This window comes from Terrapene carolina, unplaced genomic scaffold, assembly GCF_002925995.2.
Source record: "Terrapene carolina triunguis isolate 2854851 unplaced genomic scaffold, T_m_triunguis-2.0 Scaffold508, whole genome shotgun sequence".
NCBI lineage: Eukaryota > Metazoa > Chordata > Testudines > Emydidae > Terrapene > Terrapene triunguis.
This window is the reverse complement of record NW_020664859.1, coordinates 1,740,641-1,760,601: the sequence shown is the minus strand read 5'-3', so window position 1 is coordinate 1,760,601 and position 19,961 is coordinate 1,740,641. Positions and strand designations below refer to the sequence as shown.

The 19,961-nt window shown below is 48.8% G+C and overlaps 1 protein-coding gene across 5 annotated transcripts in view; it reads right to left on the bottom strand.

Moving 5' to 3' along the window:
• LRSAM1 (leucine rich repeat and sterile alpha motif containing 1) overlaps positions 1-19,961 on the bottom strand; it is a 50,332-nt gene that overhangs the window by 19,524 nt on the left and 10,847 nt on the right. For all 5 annotated transcript variants that reach the window (XM_026658709.2, XM_026658712.2, XM_029913174.1 and 2 more), the window contains 8 exons: positions 17,047-17,124; positions 16,245-16,313; positions 11,083-11,167; positions 7,627-7,748; positions 7,110-7,200; positions 4,384-4,514; positions 1,929-1,958; positions 471-593 (listed from right to left, as the gene is read on the bottom strand). In XM_026658709.2, coding sequence (XP_026514494.1) covers positions 471-593; positions 1,929-1,958; positions 4,384-4,514; positions 7,110-7,200; positions 7,627-7,748; positions 11,083-11,167; positions 16,245-16,313; positions 17,047-17,124 — 729 coding nt within the window. The remainder of the gene's footprint in view (positions 1-470; positions 594-1,928; positions 1,959-4,383; positions 4,515-7,109; positions 7,201-7,626; positions 7,749-11,082; positions 11,168-16,244; positions 16,314-17,046; positions 17,125-19,961) is intronic.

The window sequence follows — 19,961 nt, the reverse complement described above, 5'->3', positions numbered from 1 at the left end:
CTGCTGAGCTGTGCCCACAGCCCGTGAGAATCGCTGAGGATGGTGTTTTATTACAAGGAGCTGAAAGGTTCCAAGAGGGTGGACAGGGAACCTATCCAGAGCTTACACCGACACTGACAGCATCACGTGAAAGCTAGAGACACTAGAAAGAGCAGAGACATGCTAGGTCACCTCTAGGCCAGTGCAGGACTGTCCCTGCAGTCCCTGAAAGGCCCTCTGGAGAATCAAAAGGAGAGGAGAAACTGGGAATAAAAATGACAGAGAGCTGAGAGGAGAGCCCTGTCAGTGCTGCCTCTGGGGGCCCCTCTGCATGGGTGGGGCCCACATGTCGATACATGAAATGCCTGTTCTGAAAGGGAGCAGGTGGGCAAGGGTCAAGTCTGTCCAGAGCAGGACAGATGGACAGCCCTGATCAAATGTACTCCTCAGCCACAGGCTGGGTGCCAGAGCCTGGGCCCCAGCTGATGTACCTTCCTCACAGTCTGCAGAATCTCCTCCTTCTGACTGCTGCTCTGCTGAAGAAGCTGAGCATGCTCCCTCTGCCCCACGTCCAGGCGACGCTCGAACTCCAGCTTCTCCAGCATCTTCTCTTCCTGGCAAAGGAGCGAGAAGCAGAGTGAGGGTCGGGATCGGCAGCCTGCAGGCTATTCCACTATTCAAACCAAGACCCAGGCTGTTGAAAACAGTATCAGGGCAATGAGATCCCAACTGTACGTCCAGGTTAAACCAGCCAGGGAGCTGGAGTGCTCAACTAGAAAAATCCAGTGATTCCTACACAGGAATCCAAACAGCATCAAGAGGAAACTGCTGTTCCAGCTGCCTTGCTACCAACATTTCAGCATGGTCAGAAAGTCATTTCACTCAGTGAGCTCACCCTCTCCCCCAGCCCCACAACACGCTGTATGGAAGAAAGAGATGCAGCAAGGTACTGTTAGCCTCTGGAAGGCCAGGGAAATCCCCAGGAGCTTCAGAACGCCAGCGGAGAAGGCCGTCAGCAACAGAGTGAGCCAGTCAGAAAGTCTGAGCTGAGGGAGGGGGACTGGGTGACACACAGAGTGAGTGCAGAACATTCATGGTGTCGGCCTAGCAGCGAGGACAGGCAGAGGTTAAGGAGAGGGGCAGGAAATAAAGTGAGATTTCACTGGGAAAAATGCAGCCAGTCAATGCATCGGGGGAAAGAATCCCAGAGCCAGAGGCTTAATGAGAGGTGGAAGCCAGAGGCGCAGTAATGTCAGTCCTGGGGTGACAACTGACAGCAAATCAGCACTCTGGCTGCAGAAAAGATCACTGACATTTTAGCTGCATGTGCAAAGGAGTGGAGCAGCAACAAGGGCTCTCGCTACAGCTGCAGGTCTGGCTTGGAGGTGCACTGGAAGAGCTATATGGTAGGAGGGAGCGGGTCAGGAACAACATCTGCTGTGGGGCAGTACTGAGGTACCTTGGCAGAATGGGGCCCAGGGCTGGAGTAGCAGGGGGCTGTAGGTCAGGACGTGGGTGCTCTGGCACAGCTGTGTGTGGATACGTGTGGATCTAGCCAGGCACCAAAACTCCTGAAGCTTAGAGAGTCGAAAAGAAGTGATGAAAGGGTTGGGAGGGCTTCAGAAAGCATAAGCACTAGAAGCAGCCCTGCTTCTTCCACATGGAGATGGACACATGCTTAACCTGAACTGGGACTTCTCACGCAAATATATGCCACGGCTGCCAAAACAAACTGATCTGAAAGGTAAACAACTAGTGCGTGTCAGGCAATTCCTGCCTTCAGAGTCAGATGTGGAGTGTGTGTTCTGATGCCTCTCTCACTCAGAGAGCGGGGGGTTGCAGAGCTCCGGGTTTCAAGGCATTCAGTGCTGGTTTGCTCAACTGAACAGAAAGAGAAATGAGCACACTCAGAACTCCCAGAAAAGGCCTCTGCAGGGACTCTTCCTTACCTTCCTCTTCTCATAATCCAAGAATTTGTTCTGAAAAGTAAATGAAATCATTAAGAGAGAGGTATTTAAATCAGGGGAACCACATTCTCTAGGTAATGTTAGGGCACTCCGTTCCCTCTTCCTCGACTGAGGTTATGTCTACACTACCACTTAATCAGTATAACTTATGTCACTCAGGGCTGTGAGTACTCTCCCCCCGAGTGGCATAAGTTATACCGATGTAAGTACCGGTATGGACCGCGCTATGTCGGCAGGAGAGCTTCTCCCACCAACACAGCTACTGCTGCTTGTTGGAGGTGGCTTAATTATAGAGCGGCTACCCTGGAGATTTTACAGCGGCGCCACTGTAAGCTCTCTAGTGTAGACATGGCCTAAGGCCTTGTCTACACTTGTTAGGTTGACATAGCTACAGTGTTTCACACTTGTGAACTCTGTAGCTATACCGACCTAACCCCTGGGGTAGATGCAGCTAGGTTGATGGCAGAATGCTTCTGTTCACCTAGCTACTGCCGCTCGGGGGTGTGGATTACCTACAGACAGAAAAACCCTTTGTCGCTGTAGGAGGAAGCAGCATAGCTGCTGCTGTAGTGCAGACATGACCTGACAATCTGTTAAATCTGATTAAAGAGGAAATGGTTCGACCCACAGTCACTGTTCTCAGAGCGCGCTGCCCCTGCCCAGCCACACTTGGGAGAAGTGCCCATCCCAGCCAGGTGCCACTGAGATTCAGAACCTGGTGGAAAGCAGCATGCTCTGGGGCCACTGAAGATTCAGGGCCAAGCCTGTAAAGGGTGCCTCAGTTCCCTCTACCAGTGCCCGGGACCAGATTCTCTTCTCACACTGGTGTAAGTCAGGAATAACTCCATGTCCGTGAAAGGAGCCACACTTGGTGCAAAGGAGGAAATTCAGACTCTGAGTCCCAGAAGAGCCCAACTCCACGGAAGAGGTGGGCAAGGGCTGTGAACATGCAGAGCTCCCCATCAATAAACCGGGGATAACGAGGCTCATCCCCCTTTGTAAAGAGACTGGCAATCTAAGGATGCAGATATACGATAGGGAAGCTTAGCATCATTGTTACATTTGTACAACTTGCAGCCGAGCAGCTGCAATGTCGGGATTGCAGATGGGGGAAATACAAATACAAACAAATCTCTTCATCATTACAAAAAAATAAACAAATATGAGGGTTTTACAGCTACCTACTTTCACGCAGTAGATTTCCCAGCTAAGCTCCCAGAGGGAACCTGTAACTGAAAAGATATCTAGCCCTACCCTAATAGCTAAAGCTGGTCCAATGAAAAAGCTCTTCTCCACACAGCCCTGTACAGGGCTGACCCTGCATGCCCCATACTACACCTCTACCCCGACATAACGCAACCCGATATAACACGAATTCTGATATAACGCGGTAAAGCAGCGCTCCAGGGGGGCGGGGCTGTGCACTCCGGTGGATCAAAGCAAGTTCGATATAACACGGTTTCACCTATAACGCGGTAAGATTTTTTGGCTCCCGAGGACAGCGTTATATCGAGATAGAGGTGTATGTCTAGAAATCTGGGTCCTCAGTTTGCAGTACTGTGGCCCATCTAAAGCCAATGCCAATTAGTTACCATGGAAGGGTTTGAGATGTTAGAGACAGAAGCTGATAGGCCAGATTCTGCTCTCATGTAAATCTGTTGACCACAAGCAGTGATTCTGGATTTACACAGTGGTAAACTGGGCCTAATTAGGCACGTTGGCCTCAAATGAGAAGCAAGCAGCGGGGCATGCTGGTTTGTATACAATACCCCAAGTGAGGAAAGGGTTCAAATAAAACACAGTAGGGCTTACAGGAGAAGGATTCTCAACAGATCTCCCAGCACACTTGTCATGTGGCATCCGTAGCTAATCAGTATCAAACTGAGACCTACAGAGCTGACTCCACACTTCCTGGGTGGAGCTGCAGGACTTCCCATTCTAAAGCCTGACCTTTGAATGGGAAAGTCGCCTATATGGAGCCTTAATGCTTCCACTGATGCCCCTTGGAGAAGACTCAGAATTTCCCAGTATTGCAATGCCAGGCCACACATCGCATTACACTCTGCGCGTCCCTCTAGCTATCCTGCCTCCTTGCTTTCAAGATGCTGACCTAAAATGAAGGTAGTGCAGGAAAATACTAACATGAATATGTATAATGTGCTCTATGCAACTGGCTTCCAGTGCGCTTTGAACACCCTGAGCAGCAGGGCCGTGGTGATGGAGCTGTGTTCCAGGGCATCAGGGCTCCGCCACCGACTCACTCCATGACCTGAGTGACTCCGTTTAGCCAAAGGATGTAAGGATGATGCTTCCATACCTCCCAGGGGTGAGAGATCCTGAGGCTTAGTGAGCTAAGGGCATGGAAATCCACAGATGGAAGGTGCTGCAGAAGTGCAAAGTGCCAGTATTCTGCTCTGTATGTGGCTGAGATCCTCACCTGCCACTCGCTCTCTTCCTCCATGTATTTATGCACACGTCTGTCGACACCATCCACTGATGTTTCTCCTCCATCACTTTCCAGCACCGGAAGAAGATACTGGGAGGGAGGGCAGTATTTGATTCCCGACTCTGGAAGACACCAGACACTAGGCAAATCACACAGAGCCACCCAGTTACACAACATGTGGGTCAGGGCTGGCCCAGGGAGACTCTGCTTCCAATCACGGTCTCTCACTCCCCACCCTGGTAGAGTGCCTGAAGGAGCTCGCTGATCCCTGGTGCCAGCTAGGAGCTGGCAATGGCAGGCTCTGAAGGAAGTGCTGCGGCTTTGTTCTCACCTAGGAAGATGGCGGCTGTGATGAATGGTCTCAAGCACTGGGGTGGGAGGAGCATTAGTGTCCCCTTCTCCTTAGGGACAAACAAGGCTACTCAGAGTCACCAGACCCACTTCGACTGGGCTGCATGGGGATCAGCCGAGGGGGAGATTGCGCCCAGTTGGAATTACAGTAATTTTACAGTTCTGACTCTTGCCCTGATCGCTCTTATCGCAGGGAGTTCAGCTGAAAGTCTGACTCCATTTAGCACCCCCCATATTGGCTATATAGCTTACACACACAAGCAGCACTTCCTCCCTCGCCCTCTTCTCCCCTAGCAGGCTTAAGTGTTTGTGTTTTAATACCAGTCCCTTGTCCTTCTCCCAGGGCCTCCAAGCCCTTTGTGAAATAAACCTGACATCCTCCCATGAGGAAGAGAAGTCACATTGTCCCCATTTTATGGATGAGAAAGAGAAGATGCAGAGACCGTGGTTTGTCCACAGTCACACAGTCAGTAACACATCCTGGAATAGCTCTCCAGACTCCATGCACCTAGATCTCTCCTGGGCTCAGGACAGACCACTACAGAGTCCTTGGGCAGGTGTAAAAAGGCAAAAGGGTTTTATCGGGCTGTCGCCCCTTTCAGGTGGGGCAATACCTGCAGCCACCTGCTTCTGCAACTGCAGGTGAGTCATCAGTAGCAAATCAGAACAGTCCTGCATCGGGCCCACCTTTCCCCGGGAAGGGTCTGGCAGCCAGCTGTCTCTCAAGCAGTCTGCAGCCCCAGCCAGGCGCCTCTTTCAGAGTGAGAGCTGGAAGCCTGTTCTCCGTCCCAGTCAGCCCCCACTGAGCTGTGCTGTTCCCCTGGTAACCCTCCCTCCAAGACTGACACCTATTGCAGGTGGAGTGGGGCAGGGCTGACTGAGCCCACAGCAGCTCATTACCCTTTCCTCGCCAGTGTGGAGTCAGCATATGCCATCCCATTCCCATGCCTATGCTTTAACCACAAGACCAACCTTGCCCCTTTCAGAAATTGGTCATTGTTAGGATATAGATATTCAGGCCTGTCTGTAAAGGCCTTTACTTTAAGAATTTAGGTGTATTCTTATCACTTAGTTAGTTATAGAAGTATAAAAGAAAGAATCAAAATCACTTTCTGTATGTGTAAGAGCCTTCTCTCACTGTAACAGTCTGAGGCCTGGTTCTTAGGCTAAGGCCTTCGGCTAAGCAGCAGAGGCAGCCATAAACTGGGAAATGTATGGTCACATCCTCACATTCCAAACTAGTCACATGGAAATAAGGTGCTATTGGGCTGTTAGGAATACAATCCTGTTCTGATATTCCTATCACCTCCAGAGAAAGGGAAGAGCCTAGAAGATATAAAAGGAAACTTAGGTTGATAGTTTTCTGTCTGGTAAGAACTCACTTATCAATAGACAGCTGGAAAATGCTTATGTCTGTATAGATATAGTTGTGAAATCCTCACTTCTGTATCAGAGGGGTCGCCGTGTTAGTCTGAATCTGTAAAAAGCAACAGAGGGTCCTGTGGCACCTTTAAGACTAACAGAAGTATTGGGAGCATAAGCTTTCGTGGGTAAGAACCTCACTTCTTCAGATGCATCTTTAGTCTTAAAGGTGCCACAGGACCCTCTGTTGCTTTTCACTTCTGTATCGTTTTGTATGTTTATTTGCGTGGTCTCTGTCTGGTTCTGTAATTGTTTCTGTCTGTTGTATAATTAATTTTGCTGGGTGTAAACTAATTAAGGTAGTGGGATATAATTGGTTAGCTAATCATGTTACAATATGTTAGGATTGGTTAGGTAAATTTTAGTAGAATGATTGGTTAAGGTATAGCTAAAAATATTACTATATAAATTAGGGGCAAACAGGAAGTAAGTTGGGATTCGAAAATAAGGAAAAAGGAACTTGGATTTAAGCTTGCTGGAAGTTCACCCCAATAAACATCGAATTGTTTGCACCTTCGGACTTTGGGTATTGTTGCTCTCTGTTCATGCGAGAAGGACCAGGGAAGTGTGAGAGTGAAGGAATAAGCTCTCTGAGAGTGAAGGAATAAGCTCTCTGAGAGTGAAGGAATAAGCTCTCTAACAGTCATCAATTTCAAAAAGCCAGTAAGAAGTCAATACCCAGCCCGTAGCTCATACTCTGGCTGTCTGCCAGCTACGGCTTACATGCTGTCTAATGTATCCGCCACATGAGCAAAACACCAATCAAGAGCTCCCTGAGGTACCAGGTACAGCTCATGAAGTACCAACCCCCTTTGGAACATCACGCCTTCACAGACACATTCCTGGAACTCAGGACAAGACCCGACTGGCATTTAGCTGCAGGTATGCTGTGCAGCAGACCCTTGACCTTTCACCCCCATCTACAGGCTGCTCCCCTTGCTTACCTTTGCACAGGAACTGCTGGACAGACTCTGTGCCAGCACTGCAAACATCATATGGCGGGTAGGTCATGGACGAAGCATCCAGTGTCAGAGTCTCCAAAACAAAGAGCACACAGAGCTCCAGCTTTCATTCACAATCTAACAACCCAGACAGAGTCCCACTGGCTCAAAGCCAGGGGGTCAAAGCAGCAGAAAAGGACAGTTTCACCCTAGAGATTGATCTGCCCGACTTTCATTACACCTCACTATAACTGAATGGCAAAATGCTTCTGCACTAGCAGGTATCACCCGCAGCCAGCGTGATCTCACATGCACTGTGCACAGAGGATGCCATTCTGTAGAGAAAAAATGGTATCATCCGCACAGGTAGTGTGTGTTCCAGCTCTGCTGCAACTGTGTTTGTCACCAGGGACAAGTAACTGAGTCACCATATCCGGGGTCCTCTCACTGCCTCGGGGATCCTTGCAGTTGCCGGATTATGGGTGCCTAACGCTGCCATTTGTATGTAGGGGTTGCATACCTCCAGCGTGCGGATGTGAGCCAGCGCCTGGGGCAATTCCTGCAGCAGGTTCTCACTGACATCAAGGGTGCGCAAGCTGCGCAGGTCACCCAGGGTAGAAGGCAGTTTCTTCAGCTTATTACCTAGGGAGAAAAGGGACGCTGATTAGTCCACCCCCCAAATCGACCCTCCAGAGAATTCACTCCTTTGAATTGCAAGCCCCTCAGCTGCCAGCTAGTTTAGTATTTTCAATACACTGACTTGAGATTACACTAGTCTTTGAATAAAAATCACTTTGTCCCTACATTATGTACCATACATGAGGGGATCTCAAAACGTGGTGCAAGCTCAGCACATTTTAACACAGAGACCAATGTAGATGCCTCCCTCATAGTCAAGATCGCTCGCCAGCAATGCCACATAACATCGCTGAGGTCACTACAGCAGTTGCTTCCCTGGGAAGGTCACAGTGGGACACAGCCAGCTGGAAGCCAACACCATGTGACCAGCCAGCCCCTTACAAAAGATATAGGGAAGATGGTCCCTGGCCTAAGAGGTTGACTAGCTACAATCCAGAACAAAAATGTACCAGGTTAAGGACTCAGTGGATTGAGTGTGAGGGGCTTTGTGGAGAGGCAGGGTTTGACCACTAAGCAGAGGGAAGGGACTCCAGGCTTAAGGGGCAACATGAAAGGAACAAAAGTGAAAGTGGGAGAAAAACGCACAAAGGGAATTCAGGAGGCAGGAGGGGAGCTGGAGGAAGGGGTGGAGCTGGTCAGGGCCTGGCAGGTGAGGAGGAGAACAGGACACTGGAGGGGAGTGGAAGCCAATTGAGGGATTCCAAGAGGAGAAGTTCCCAGGGCTGAGCAGCTAGGAGAGAGGGATTTTGGCAGCAGTGTCCAGACTGGAGAGGAGCCAGATGAGGTGCGGGGGGCAGGGCAGTGAGAATGTCACCTTATGGATAAGAGCAGGGGAGAGGCTGGGGCATAGAGACTGTGGACAGCCACAAATGACAAGACTTGCCAACAGCCATGATGGGGGCAAGGAACCTAATGTGACAGCGAGGGCACATGGGGAACAGATGGGGAGGAAGCCAGGAGCAGGCACAAATGCCCCCAGCCCCTGACAGAGGTATTAACATTTAAAGGGACAGTACACCGAGAAAAGTTAGCCTTTCCAAACAGCTAAACTGCTGTTCTTGGTCATTTGACTGAAATCAGCCCTGCCAGCTACCTAGTTCAGAGTGAGACCTAGTCTTTGGGCTTGTGGGACCTCTTGGTTCCAGACTGTTTATTAAACTACACAAACTGTACACACACTCTGGTATGGTTAATGCTTTGTTAGATGCCTTAGCTGGCCACAGCCAGCTAGGTCATCAGGGCCTATCCTGACAGCCCCAGCCTGAGGCTTACCAAATCAGCTATTCCTAAGCACTACAATGTGCTGGGCAGTTCAGCACGCACAGAACCTCCTTCCTTAGTCACATTAGGATCTGCGGGCAGCGATTGATCCAGCAGCGGTCGATTTATCGCGTCTAGACCGCTGAGCGCTCTCCCGTCGACTCCGGTACTCCACCAGAACGAGAAGCACAAGCAGAGTCGACGGGAGAGCATCAGCTGTCGACTTACCGCAGTGAAGACACCACGGTAAGTAGATCTAAGTACGTCGACTTCAGCTACGCTATTCACGTAGCTGAAGTTGCATTTCTTAGCTCGACCCCACGCGGTAGTGTAGACAAGCCCTTACTGAGACATTGAGTCTGTGGGTACATCTCTGCAAAGGGTGAGGGTCTCAGAGTCCAGGCTCCAGCCCGAGTGGGAACATCTACACTGCTAGCTTTAGCCCTGCAGTATCAGCCTGAGTCAGTGGACCCAGGCGCTGAGACTTGCTGCCATGGGGGTTTTTGCAGTGTAGATGTACCTTAAGAGAACTACACGCGGTGCTGGAACATCTTAACTCCACTGCAAAGACATGGGATGGGAGGGAAGGATACTGATTATTGGCCTGTGCATCTAAGGGGAAAGAGGCCAGGGTTTCAGCTGAACACAGCAATTACCTAAGCTCCCACACACTCCAGTCCAGTCCCTGCTTCACAATGTTCCCTTTATCAGAGTGTTCTCGTGGGTTCTCCTAAGCCTGTGCTGCTCTGTAGGGACATTGGCCCACTGTGGCCAAAGCAGAGATACAGGCCTGGCGAATCCAGGAGGATTATTTGGCTGCTGAGTTCTGGTGGGCCTACCTTAAAGCTTGGCTAGTGCAAGCTATTTCCAGGCAGCTACTTCTGCTTGTTACAACACCTGACCTACCCCTCTGCTGCTGCACACCCCTCTCATTACCTTGCATATATATATGCATATATATATATACATAGTGTCAGAGACAGGTTTTCTGAGAGATTTCTATATTTATAGCCCCTCACTTCTCTTGTTGCCAGAAATTAGTCTCACAGCACAGAGTCTAGCTCTTCCCATCCCCCACAACACCACACCAAAAGCATTGTCACAACTAAACTAAAATGGGGGTATTTCAATAGCCTACAGCAGATCTGCCAATCCTACTGCTTCCTTGCCCTTTCTACCAGCCTAGCAGAAAACTGAACCAACCTAGCGCCTGGTTCAGAGCACGGGGATTTCATAGGAGATCACGGAGCAAGAGGTGCATCAGCGTGTTTGAGAAACAACCCCAGCACTCAAATATTTAAGAGTTATCTTCTGTTTGCCTGACTTCTCCTGTCATGTCCACCATCTGTATTAAGAGTCGCTACATGCGCTCCCAAAACATAGCACTAAGTAGAGAAGAGTTTTGTGCCTGAATTTAAGCAAAGGAAATTTCCACACAAAAACTTTGTTAACAAAGGGTTGAGGTGTCAGTGGGCTTTGTACATCAGTAACAAGCCCACAAAATAGAGGAAATGACTGGTTAAGGTGGCATGTGATCTACACCCCCCCTCCCTGAGAGATCACTAGTACCCCACCCAGCATACACAGCATTCCCACTCCACTGCCCTCTAGTCCTCTTCCTCTGGCCTAGCACCACTGGCATCTGCAGAGACAAAGTCACCAGGCAGAAAGAGATTACTTTGGTTCTCTGACTGTATTTCCCTCCACAGATGCAGGCTGCCCTGCTCTCCTCCCCTCTATGCTTGGGAGATTCAAGGGATATATAATCTAAACCAGGTGCCCAAAGTGCAGCCATAGGGCAAAATATAGACTGGGGAGCTCTAAAATGCAGTTGCCCATTGCTCTCTCCCTATAACTACTGGTCTGAGCAGGCACAGGACCAGTATTTTGAATTGCTGGAGAGCTTGAACAAGCAACAGTTTCTGATCATCTAACGAGGAAGATACAAGGACAAGCAAGAACCATGGGTGTGAGAGTTCAATACGGTTTTAAAACATGTAAATTACATGCAAATTAAGAGTTGGGAAGTTGTTATTGATGCTCTCCTGGTGGCCAGCCTTAGAAAAGTTTGCCATACCTTTCACATTGAGGGTCTGGAGCTGGGCGAGGTCCCCTATAGACCGTGGAAGAGATTTTAAGAGATTCCTTTCAATGTTTAGGACCTAGGATATTAAGAGAGAGAAGATATTCAAGCGATTCATTCTGTAAGCCTCAGAACCTCTGCTTGCTTATGCTGTGTCTGAGTGCCCATGAGCCCAATGGGTTTAAGAACAACTGTTCGGGTAACAAAGCTCTTGGAAAGAGCCATTGGCCAATCACTCAGGGAGACTTGGGAGTCTGCAGCTGACCAGAAGACAAGAGCACAGTTTTGGCCTAGCTGGGAAGAGCTGTTCTTGGAAGCTCCCACTGAGTCACTTTAAGAGGATTTGTCAATTTGCAGTCCCTAAGGCCATGTCTACATGGACAGCATTGTAGTGGTGCAACTGTACCGATATAGCTGCGCCGCTGCAGCACATCTGGTGAAGACATTCTATGCCGACGGGAGAGAGCTCCGCGAGCATCATAAGCTATATTGGTAAGAGAAGTTCTCTCACTGACATAGTGCTGTGCATACAAACACTTATGTTGGTGTAACTTATGTCGCTCGGAGGTGTGTGGAATATTCACACCGTGGAGCAACATACATTTTGCCGACGCACAGGCTGTAGTGTAGACATGGCCTAAGGGTCTGGCTTTGCTAGTAAGAGACCCTGCAGAGCTGTCCTTTAGGAGCAAGACCCAGAGCATGTCCATTTACTCAGAACAATGGTGATCCCCATTCATTGGTGAAAGTAGAACACAGAACTGAGTTCAGGTGCAGCAGGTGGAAAACAGGCTGACCTTCTGCCATGGCTAAATGCCCACCTTTTCCCTTTGTTTGCACAGAAAAATAAGCCAGATATGATCAGATGAGTGCTATATACTGACACATAGGCTGAGGACCCAGTAACCCATAACAGTCTATGGCTGTCCCAGACTCCTCGGAGTTACTCTTGGGGGAATTCTGTGCTAGCTGTTTTGGTGCCACAGCGGCCTCTGCTGGGCAAAGGCAGAACTGCAGTACTTCTGGGACAGAAATGTATTTTCTGCTGAAAAAAAAAAAAATTCAGCAGGACACATGACTTCTGCACATGCATAATAGAGCAGAATTCCCTGAGGAGTATTAGGATCGAGGACAGGGGTAGTCAATTTTTTTGTGTCAAGGTCTAAATTTCTTGGCCAGGGTATAGTCAAGGTCCAGACTCCAGAGAAACATTTTTCACACCACAAGTGCCCCTGTTCAACACATACAATGCTGTGTAATATACCCAGGGCCTATATTGCTAGTGCACTGTATAACCTAAAAATAACCTCCAGGAAAGATGTAATAAATTAGATCTGAGACTTTGAGAAAATACATCGATAAAATGTCAGATGCAAATATTAGCATTAAAACATTTTCAGACAATTGTTTTAAGTTTGAATTTGTTTTGAGTTTACAAGGAGTATTAACTTTGGTTTGTCAAATAAAATTATTGTAGGCATATAACCCCGCCGATTACCCCCTGTGACATTGTGCAGTCTATATGGTTTTATAAAAATATAGTAATGAGTGAATATAATGTAACTGGAATATGCTTCATGAAAAAGGTCTCTTGTAAGGTATCATTACAAAGCTTATAATCTACTGAGTGTGATCATCCTATTTGTATAAATGTACCACTCTTGTATCTGGGACTAGAAATATGAAATATAACTCTGAGGGCCTATTGTAATTATGCAAAGTGTGGGCCATTAATGGTGGTTTGGAATCTTAATGGCTCCCATCAACCAGGACAATTGACTGGGGCTCTGTTTGCTAGCAAGCCTTTCAGTGAGTCAGGCTGGGAGGAATGAAGGCTTGGGGTCTTACAGTGACATGTGATTATGTCACATGAACTGGAATCCATCTTTAACCTGGTGCTTTTCCAGTGAGGGGGGGTGGAAACCCAGAGAGAGACAAAGGATTCCCGCCTTTTGCAAAAGATGTATAAAGGGGTGGAAGAGAACAAAGAGAGAGAGCCATCATGAAGAATCCCCTAGCTACCACCTGAGCTGGAACAAGAGCTGTACCAGGGGTAAGAATTGTGCCCGGGCCTGGAAGGTGTCCAGTCTGAGGAAAAAACTTACTGAAGCATCTCCGAGGGTGAGATTATCTGTATTCAGTTTGATTAGACATAGATTTGCGCATTTTATTTTATTTTGCTTGGTGACTTACTTTGTTCTGTCTGTTACTACTTGGAACCCACTTAAATCCTACTTTCTGTGTTTAATAAAATCACTTTTTACTTATTAATTAACTCAGAGTATGTATTAATACCTGGGGGAGCAAACAACTGTGCATATCCCTCTATCAGTGTTATAGAGGGCGAACAATTTATGAGTTTACCCTGCATAAGCTTTATACAGGGTAAAACGGATTTATTTGGGTTTAGACCCCATTGGGAGCTGGGCATCTGAGTGTTAAAGACAGGAACACTTCTGTTAGCTGCTTTCAGGTAAACCTGCAGCTTTGGGGCAAGTAATTCAGACCCTGGGTCTGTGTTGGAGCAGACGGGAATGTCTCTATAATATCTGGCTCAGCAAGACAGGGTGCTGGAGTCCTGAGCTGGCAGGGAAAACAGGAGCAGAGGTAGTCTTGGCACATCAGGTGGCAGCTCCCAGGGGGTTTCTGTGATCCAACCCGTCACACTCCCCACCAGCTCCTCTCCCCTTACCGCCCCCAACTGACCACACCCAGCTTATGGTTACCATATTTCAAGTTCCCAAAAACAAGACATTGACAGAAGGGGAGGGGAAGCTGGGGGTACAGTTGGGGGTGCTGGAGGGAATATTTGGGGCAATGAGGGAGGAGTGTGTGTACTGGGAGGAGGTAACTGGGGGGTGCTGGAGGGGTGTGTACTAAGAGGGGATATTTAGGGGTGCAGGAGGGGTGGGTGCACTGGGAGGGAGAATTTGGGGGTGCTGGAGGAGTTGCCTGGTGGGGTCGGTGTACTGGGAGAGGATTTGGGGAGGTGCTGAAGGGAGTATTTGTGGGGGTACAAGAGGGCTGTGTGTATGGGAGGGGGCATTTGGGGGTGTTGAAGAGGGGGTGTGTACTGGGAGATGGTATTTGAGGGGTGCTGGAGGGAGTTCCTGGGGGGTTCTGGAGGGTCTGTATACTGGGAGGGGGCTTTTGCGGGGTGCTGGAGGAAGTATTTGGGGCGTGCTGGAAGGGGCACCTGGGGCCTCACTCTCAAGGTGGGGGGCAGAGTTGCTCCATGCCATGGTGTCAGGGTGGCTGGTGCAGGCCTGGGACTCAGTGCCGGCCCATCAGTCAGCGCTTCCCTGCCTCTCCCCTTCTCCAGGGTGGGGAGCTGGGGCCTGGCTCTGAGGCCCCGTGGTGGGGCAGGTGACCTGGCTGAGAGATGCGTGGCAGCTGCGCTGACCTGGTGGGCTGGGTGACCCAGCTCCCCACAAGTCCCCAGATCGCCCGCCAGGTCCCCGCCCAGAGAGGCTCCCACTGCCCCACTCACTGAGCCCAGATGCCAGCGCCTGCTCATTCACCCATATGGCCCACTCGCTCCATCCCTGTGCTGCTGCCAGCTGGTGGAGGATGGAGCTGGTGAGGCTGCAGCTGCACCAAGCAGCCGCCTGGAGACACATTGTGCCCAGCAGCCTGGCCCAGCCACCCACCCCTCCCCATGGATCCTGCCCTGCTTGGCTTCAGCCAATTTGACTTTTACAGTCCACGCAAAAGTGTCTGGATTTGGCCCATGGTCTGCCTATTGACTACCCCGGTCTAGGGGCATGAAACCCAGCTGAACTCTCTATCAAAGCTGCTGTAATCAGAATTAATTTTGTTGGTTTATTCATATTTTATATGGCATCTCGCAATAATGGAACTAAGTCCACATACCAGGCAGAGGGACCTAAAGATCAGCTAGTAACTTCCAAGAGGGCCGGTCTATCATCGTTAGCATCTAAAGATTAATTAGTCACTGCTTAGTCTATTTTTCAGGAGACACTGCAACCATTATTCCCTGCCTGGGACTACTGTGGGATCTCAGTGTTTACTAGGGGGAGGCTCTTATCTAGCCCCCCAGTCAAAGCATGGAAAAAAGTCCCATCCCCCCTCAGACTGGCAGATGCTGATTTATTTCTTCCCCATCTGGAACATATTTCCCAGCCTCCATTGCTAGAGCACCACCTTCCCAACAGAAGGGCAGAGCATACAACCCAATCAGAGCATGCTGCTGAGGTCTCAGTTAGTTTGTTCACATAACGGTCCAATCCTGCCCTACCCACGGAGACAATCTCCCTCCTCCACAATGCACAGCTTCTCATGGTCTATGGAACAGGGCTCCCAAAGTCACTGCTGAGGGCAGGTCTCTCACAGGCTGCACAGGACATGTGCCCCCTCCATATTATGTACAATACACACATACTTTAAGTCTTGTAATGCTCTTCCTCATTTCTCAGGAGACAAGATCCCTGTGCTCCAGTGGGTTCTCATCGTGGAATGTCCGGTAACTTCCTAGAGCAATGCTCTCTGCAGCAAGAGCGCAGAGCAGGAGGGAAGGACTAGTCTCTTTCTCCAGTGGCAACAGGACATCAGAGTTACAATAGGCACACCGGGACTGTCGCTCCCAACACATTCATTGTGGGGGAGGGATAGCTCAGTAGTTTGAGCATTGGCCTGCTAAACCCAGGATTGTGAGTTCAATCCTTGAGGGGGCCATTTAGGGATCTGGGGCAAAAATCTGTCTGGGGATTGGTCCTGCTTTGAGCAGGGGGTTGGACTAGATGATCTCCTGAGGTCCCTTCCAACCCTGATCTTCTATGATTCTCTATGAATAGGAGCTGCAGAACCTGAGTATTTCAGAAAGGCAATAGGACTGGAAACTTCTGCTTCTGGCACATACTTGATGACCTGGTTTGCTAGCCGTTGCCCTAGCCTGAAGGCCAATTATAGCAGAGTGGTGTAAACTGGCACCAAGAAATGTGACGCACCTGCTATGCCCCATACTGCCATTTTCACTGCGATTAGCCTGGCTCTTGGGGAAAGCGATAAGGATCCAAGCCACTGACAACTATCATTTAAAATACTAGTTAGCTATTTAATAGCAATACAAATCAACCACGCTGCCCTAGAACAGATCCTAAAGCAGGCACCCAGGACACAACCCACAAACCCTTTACCTGGAGATATGTCAGCTGGCCAATATCATCAGGAAGCGATGTCAGCTGGTTGTCATGGAGATCTAAAACCTAGGACAGGAGGAGAAGATTCCATCTCAACCAAGCTTGTGGTGAGGTGTCACATTATAAGCATGAAAGGAGAGCAGTTACCCAGCAGTGAAAGTCAGTCTGCCAGGCTGCAACTTTCAAAGGGCCCTAAGAACATCAGGCATCCATTTCCTATTGACTTCCAATAGGAGTTGGGCACCTAACCCCTATCAGTGATCCATTGTTCTCCATGTCCAGCGAAGGAAGGACAAGAAGTAACCTGGACTCAGGTTGGACCAAGGGAGACTTAGGTTAGATATTAAGAAAAGCTTTCTAACTCTACAGATAGTTCAGCACTGGAACAGGTCACCCAGGGAGCTTGTGGGGAATCCCTGTCACTGGAGGCTTTTAAGAACAGGTTGGACCAAAAGCTGTGAGGGATGATCTAGGTTTACTTGGTCCTGCCTCAGTGCAGGGGGCTGGACTTGATGAACTCTCCCGATTCCGTCCAGCCCTGCATTTCTATGACTAAGAAAAACCCAGCCTCTGCAAACAAATGGATTCACGGTAGTGCCAGTGACAGGAGCTCAACAGCCACCAGATGGTAAAAACTTCCTGCCACTGCCTCCCGGGGATGAAACTGAAGAGATGAGCTCAGTGAAGAAGCCTTTGCACCTCGCTGCCACTCCCTAGAGGCGAGAATCAGTTTGATGGGTAGGGGGTTTATTTGGTTTACTCTGCAGAACAGAGACACTGTTACAGGGTCACAGGTTACCTTCACAGTTATGAGATTCAGGAGACTGCAGGACTTTGGAACCAGAGATGTTAGATGATTTGTATGAACAATCAGCACCTGAAAAGAAAAATAACATTGGAATAACATCACAGGAGATATTATAGCCTGAACAACCACATCCCCGTGGATTTCATTCTGTATTCAATTATTTTATTTCTGTAAGGGGTTCAGACCTGATTAGATTAAATATTAAATAAAATATTTATTTGCATGAGTGGAACTGGCTGCCACAGGAGGCCAGAGTCAGATATCACAGCTGGATTTAAATAGGGTCTGGATAATTTTCTGATCAATAATACTTGAGGTCATGCAAGCTAAGACAGCAGGAGATTTGATTCATTCTAAGTTAACTCCTGTAGGGGCTCAGCAAGAATTCCTACACATATTCTCCTGTGAAACAGAGGCCCATTAGTGATTCACTACTCTCTGACAGCAACTCCTATCAGGCTTGACAAACTCACTACACCTAACATACTGCTATCATAGTATTTGTCTGTAAAGAAGGTCATGTGAGGTATTACATGAAAGCTTATAGCAGCAGTCCCCAAATGGGGGACCCCAAAGCAGTCAGGAACGGGGCCGTAGGTCAGGGGGAGGGATGTGAACAGGGGTAAAGGGGCCAAGGCTGGGGCTGCAGCCAGGGGTGAGTCTGGGGCTGGGAGTGGGGCCGCAGCCCGGCTGTGGTGGGGGTGCTGAGGTTGGGGACTGGTGCGGGGTCAGGAGTGGAGCCACACCTAGGCTGGGGCCAGGGACGCCTGGGGGCGGGAGCAGAGCAGAGCTGGGGGCGGGGAGGGGCTGGGTGGCATTCCCTCCCTGCCCCCATGGCAGCTGGCCTGGGCCCCACAGCACCCCCCGGATGTTCCTCCATGCCCCCATGGGGGGCACGCCCCACACTTTGGGGACCTCTGGCTTTATGGTATACTGGTCATCGTAGGCGTTGTGAGATGTATATATGGGTGGTAACTAAGAAGTTGTATGTATGTGTGTGACGTTATTAATATAATCTGGGACCATATAGATCATTGTTGCAACCAAAGTCCTGTAGTGGCACCAAATCTTGTATAAAGGGGGTCAAATGAGGTGTCTAAGACAAGGTTATGGTTTGCTGGTTATGATTATGCTCTCTATATGTGTGTATCAATTTTGTAGTTGAAGTTGTGAATATTGGCTCTATACTGTCTGTATTTCAAACTTATGCTATGCTTCTGGGAAACTTCCCAGACAAGTTGGTGTTAGCTCTGCCTAGCCTGCCTGATGGCCCATTAAGGACCATCAGCTATGCAATTGACCCACTGAGAGAAGGCAAATACGCCTTGCAACTCAGCAAAGTATGCAGGGACTGGCCCATGTGACTCCAGACTCCATTTTGCTGTAATTTTCCACAGTAAGGACAAAGAGATGTTCTTACACCTGGAAAAGACTATAAAAGGCTGATGCCTCTCCTCCATCTTGTCTTCAGTCCTGCTTCTTACCTCTGGAGGGACTTTGCTACAAACAGAAGCTCTGAACAAAGGACTGATGACCCATCCCAGCTGGGATGTATTCCAGAGACTTGATTTTGAACCTGCAGTTTATTTCATCACTGCTACAAGCCTGAACCAAGAACTTTGCCATTACTGTATGTAATTGATTCCATTTAACCAATTCTAGCTCTCATCTCTATCTTTTTCCTTTTATGAATAAACCTTTAGATTTTAGATTCTAAAGGATTGGCAACAGCGTGATTTGTGGGTAAGATCTAATTTGTATATTGACCTGGGTCTGGGGCTTGGTCCTTTGGGATCGAGAGAACCTTTTTTCTTTTATTGGGGTATTGGTTTTCATAACCATTTGTCCCCATAACGAGTGGCACTGGTGGTGATACTGGGAAACTGGAGTGTCTAAGGGAATTGCTTGTGTGACTTGTGGTTAGCCAGTGGGGTGAGACCAAAGTCCTCTTAGTCTGGCTGGTTTGGTTTGCCTTAGAGATGGAAAAACCCCAGCCTTGGGCTGTAACTGCCCTGTTTAGGCAATTTGTCCTGAATTGGCACTCTCAGTTGGGTCCCGCCAGAACCAGCATCGTTACAATGTGCTACAAATGTGTTCAAACGACATGACCAGGCAGGGCTGATGAACAAGTTTGTCGCAGACAGGAATGTTGGTTTACATCAGAGACCTTGGCAGGCAGGTAAATCAAGCAATGCAAAAGCCAACATGATGGGAGCTGCATTTGCATGCAAGTCAACAGGAAAAGCCAGGCTGACCGGGGAAGCGGAGAGTATGAAATCAGCCTGGGAAAGCACTGGAGACTAAAACCACCGGGGGGTTGTCTTGTCTCTGGGGTCAAAACAATGAATTTTGGGGAAATATAAGGAGAAGCAAAAAGACATTTTGTTATCCATGCCCCTGGCAGAGGGGAGTGATTCGTGACCATTATGGATCCTGGTTTTGACTGAAAACCAGCAAGCTCTGCAGACAGATTTTGAGGGTAAGAAAACTGCTTTAGCCAAAGGACTGTAGCCTGCTAAAGTTATGTTTAGTCTCTTAGAAGTGTGTGATATTTTTGTTTTTATTTTTAATGAATTCTGTTTCCATTACCTTTATGCAACATCACTTAAATCTTTCTCTTTGTTAATAAATTTATCTTGATTTTATCATAAGTACATCTCAGTGCTGTAATATTAAGCAAAGTGTGAATCCTTAGTTGAATCAAACAGGCTGGTGTGTGCAGTGTCCCTTTGGAGATAGCGAACTTGGTAATTTCTGTGAGTGTCCAGTGACAGGGACTGGATACTGCAGGGAATGCCTTCAAGAGGGATTGGAGTGCACCTAAAGTTAACTGGCAAGGTAAAGCAAGGCTGGCAGAGCTTCTGAGTAGATTGTTTGACTAGAGTGATAGGGAACTGACACCACGT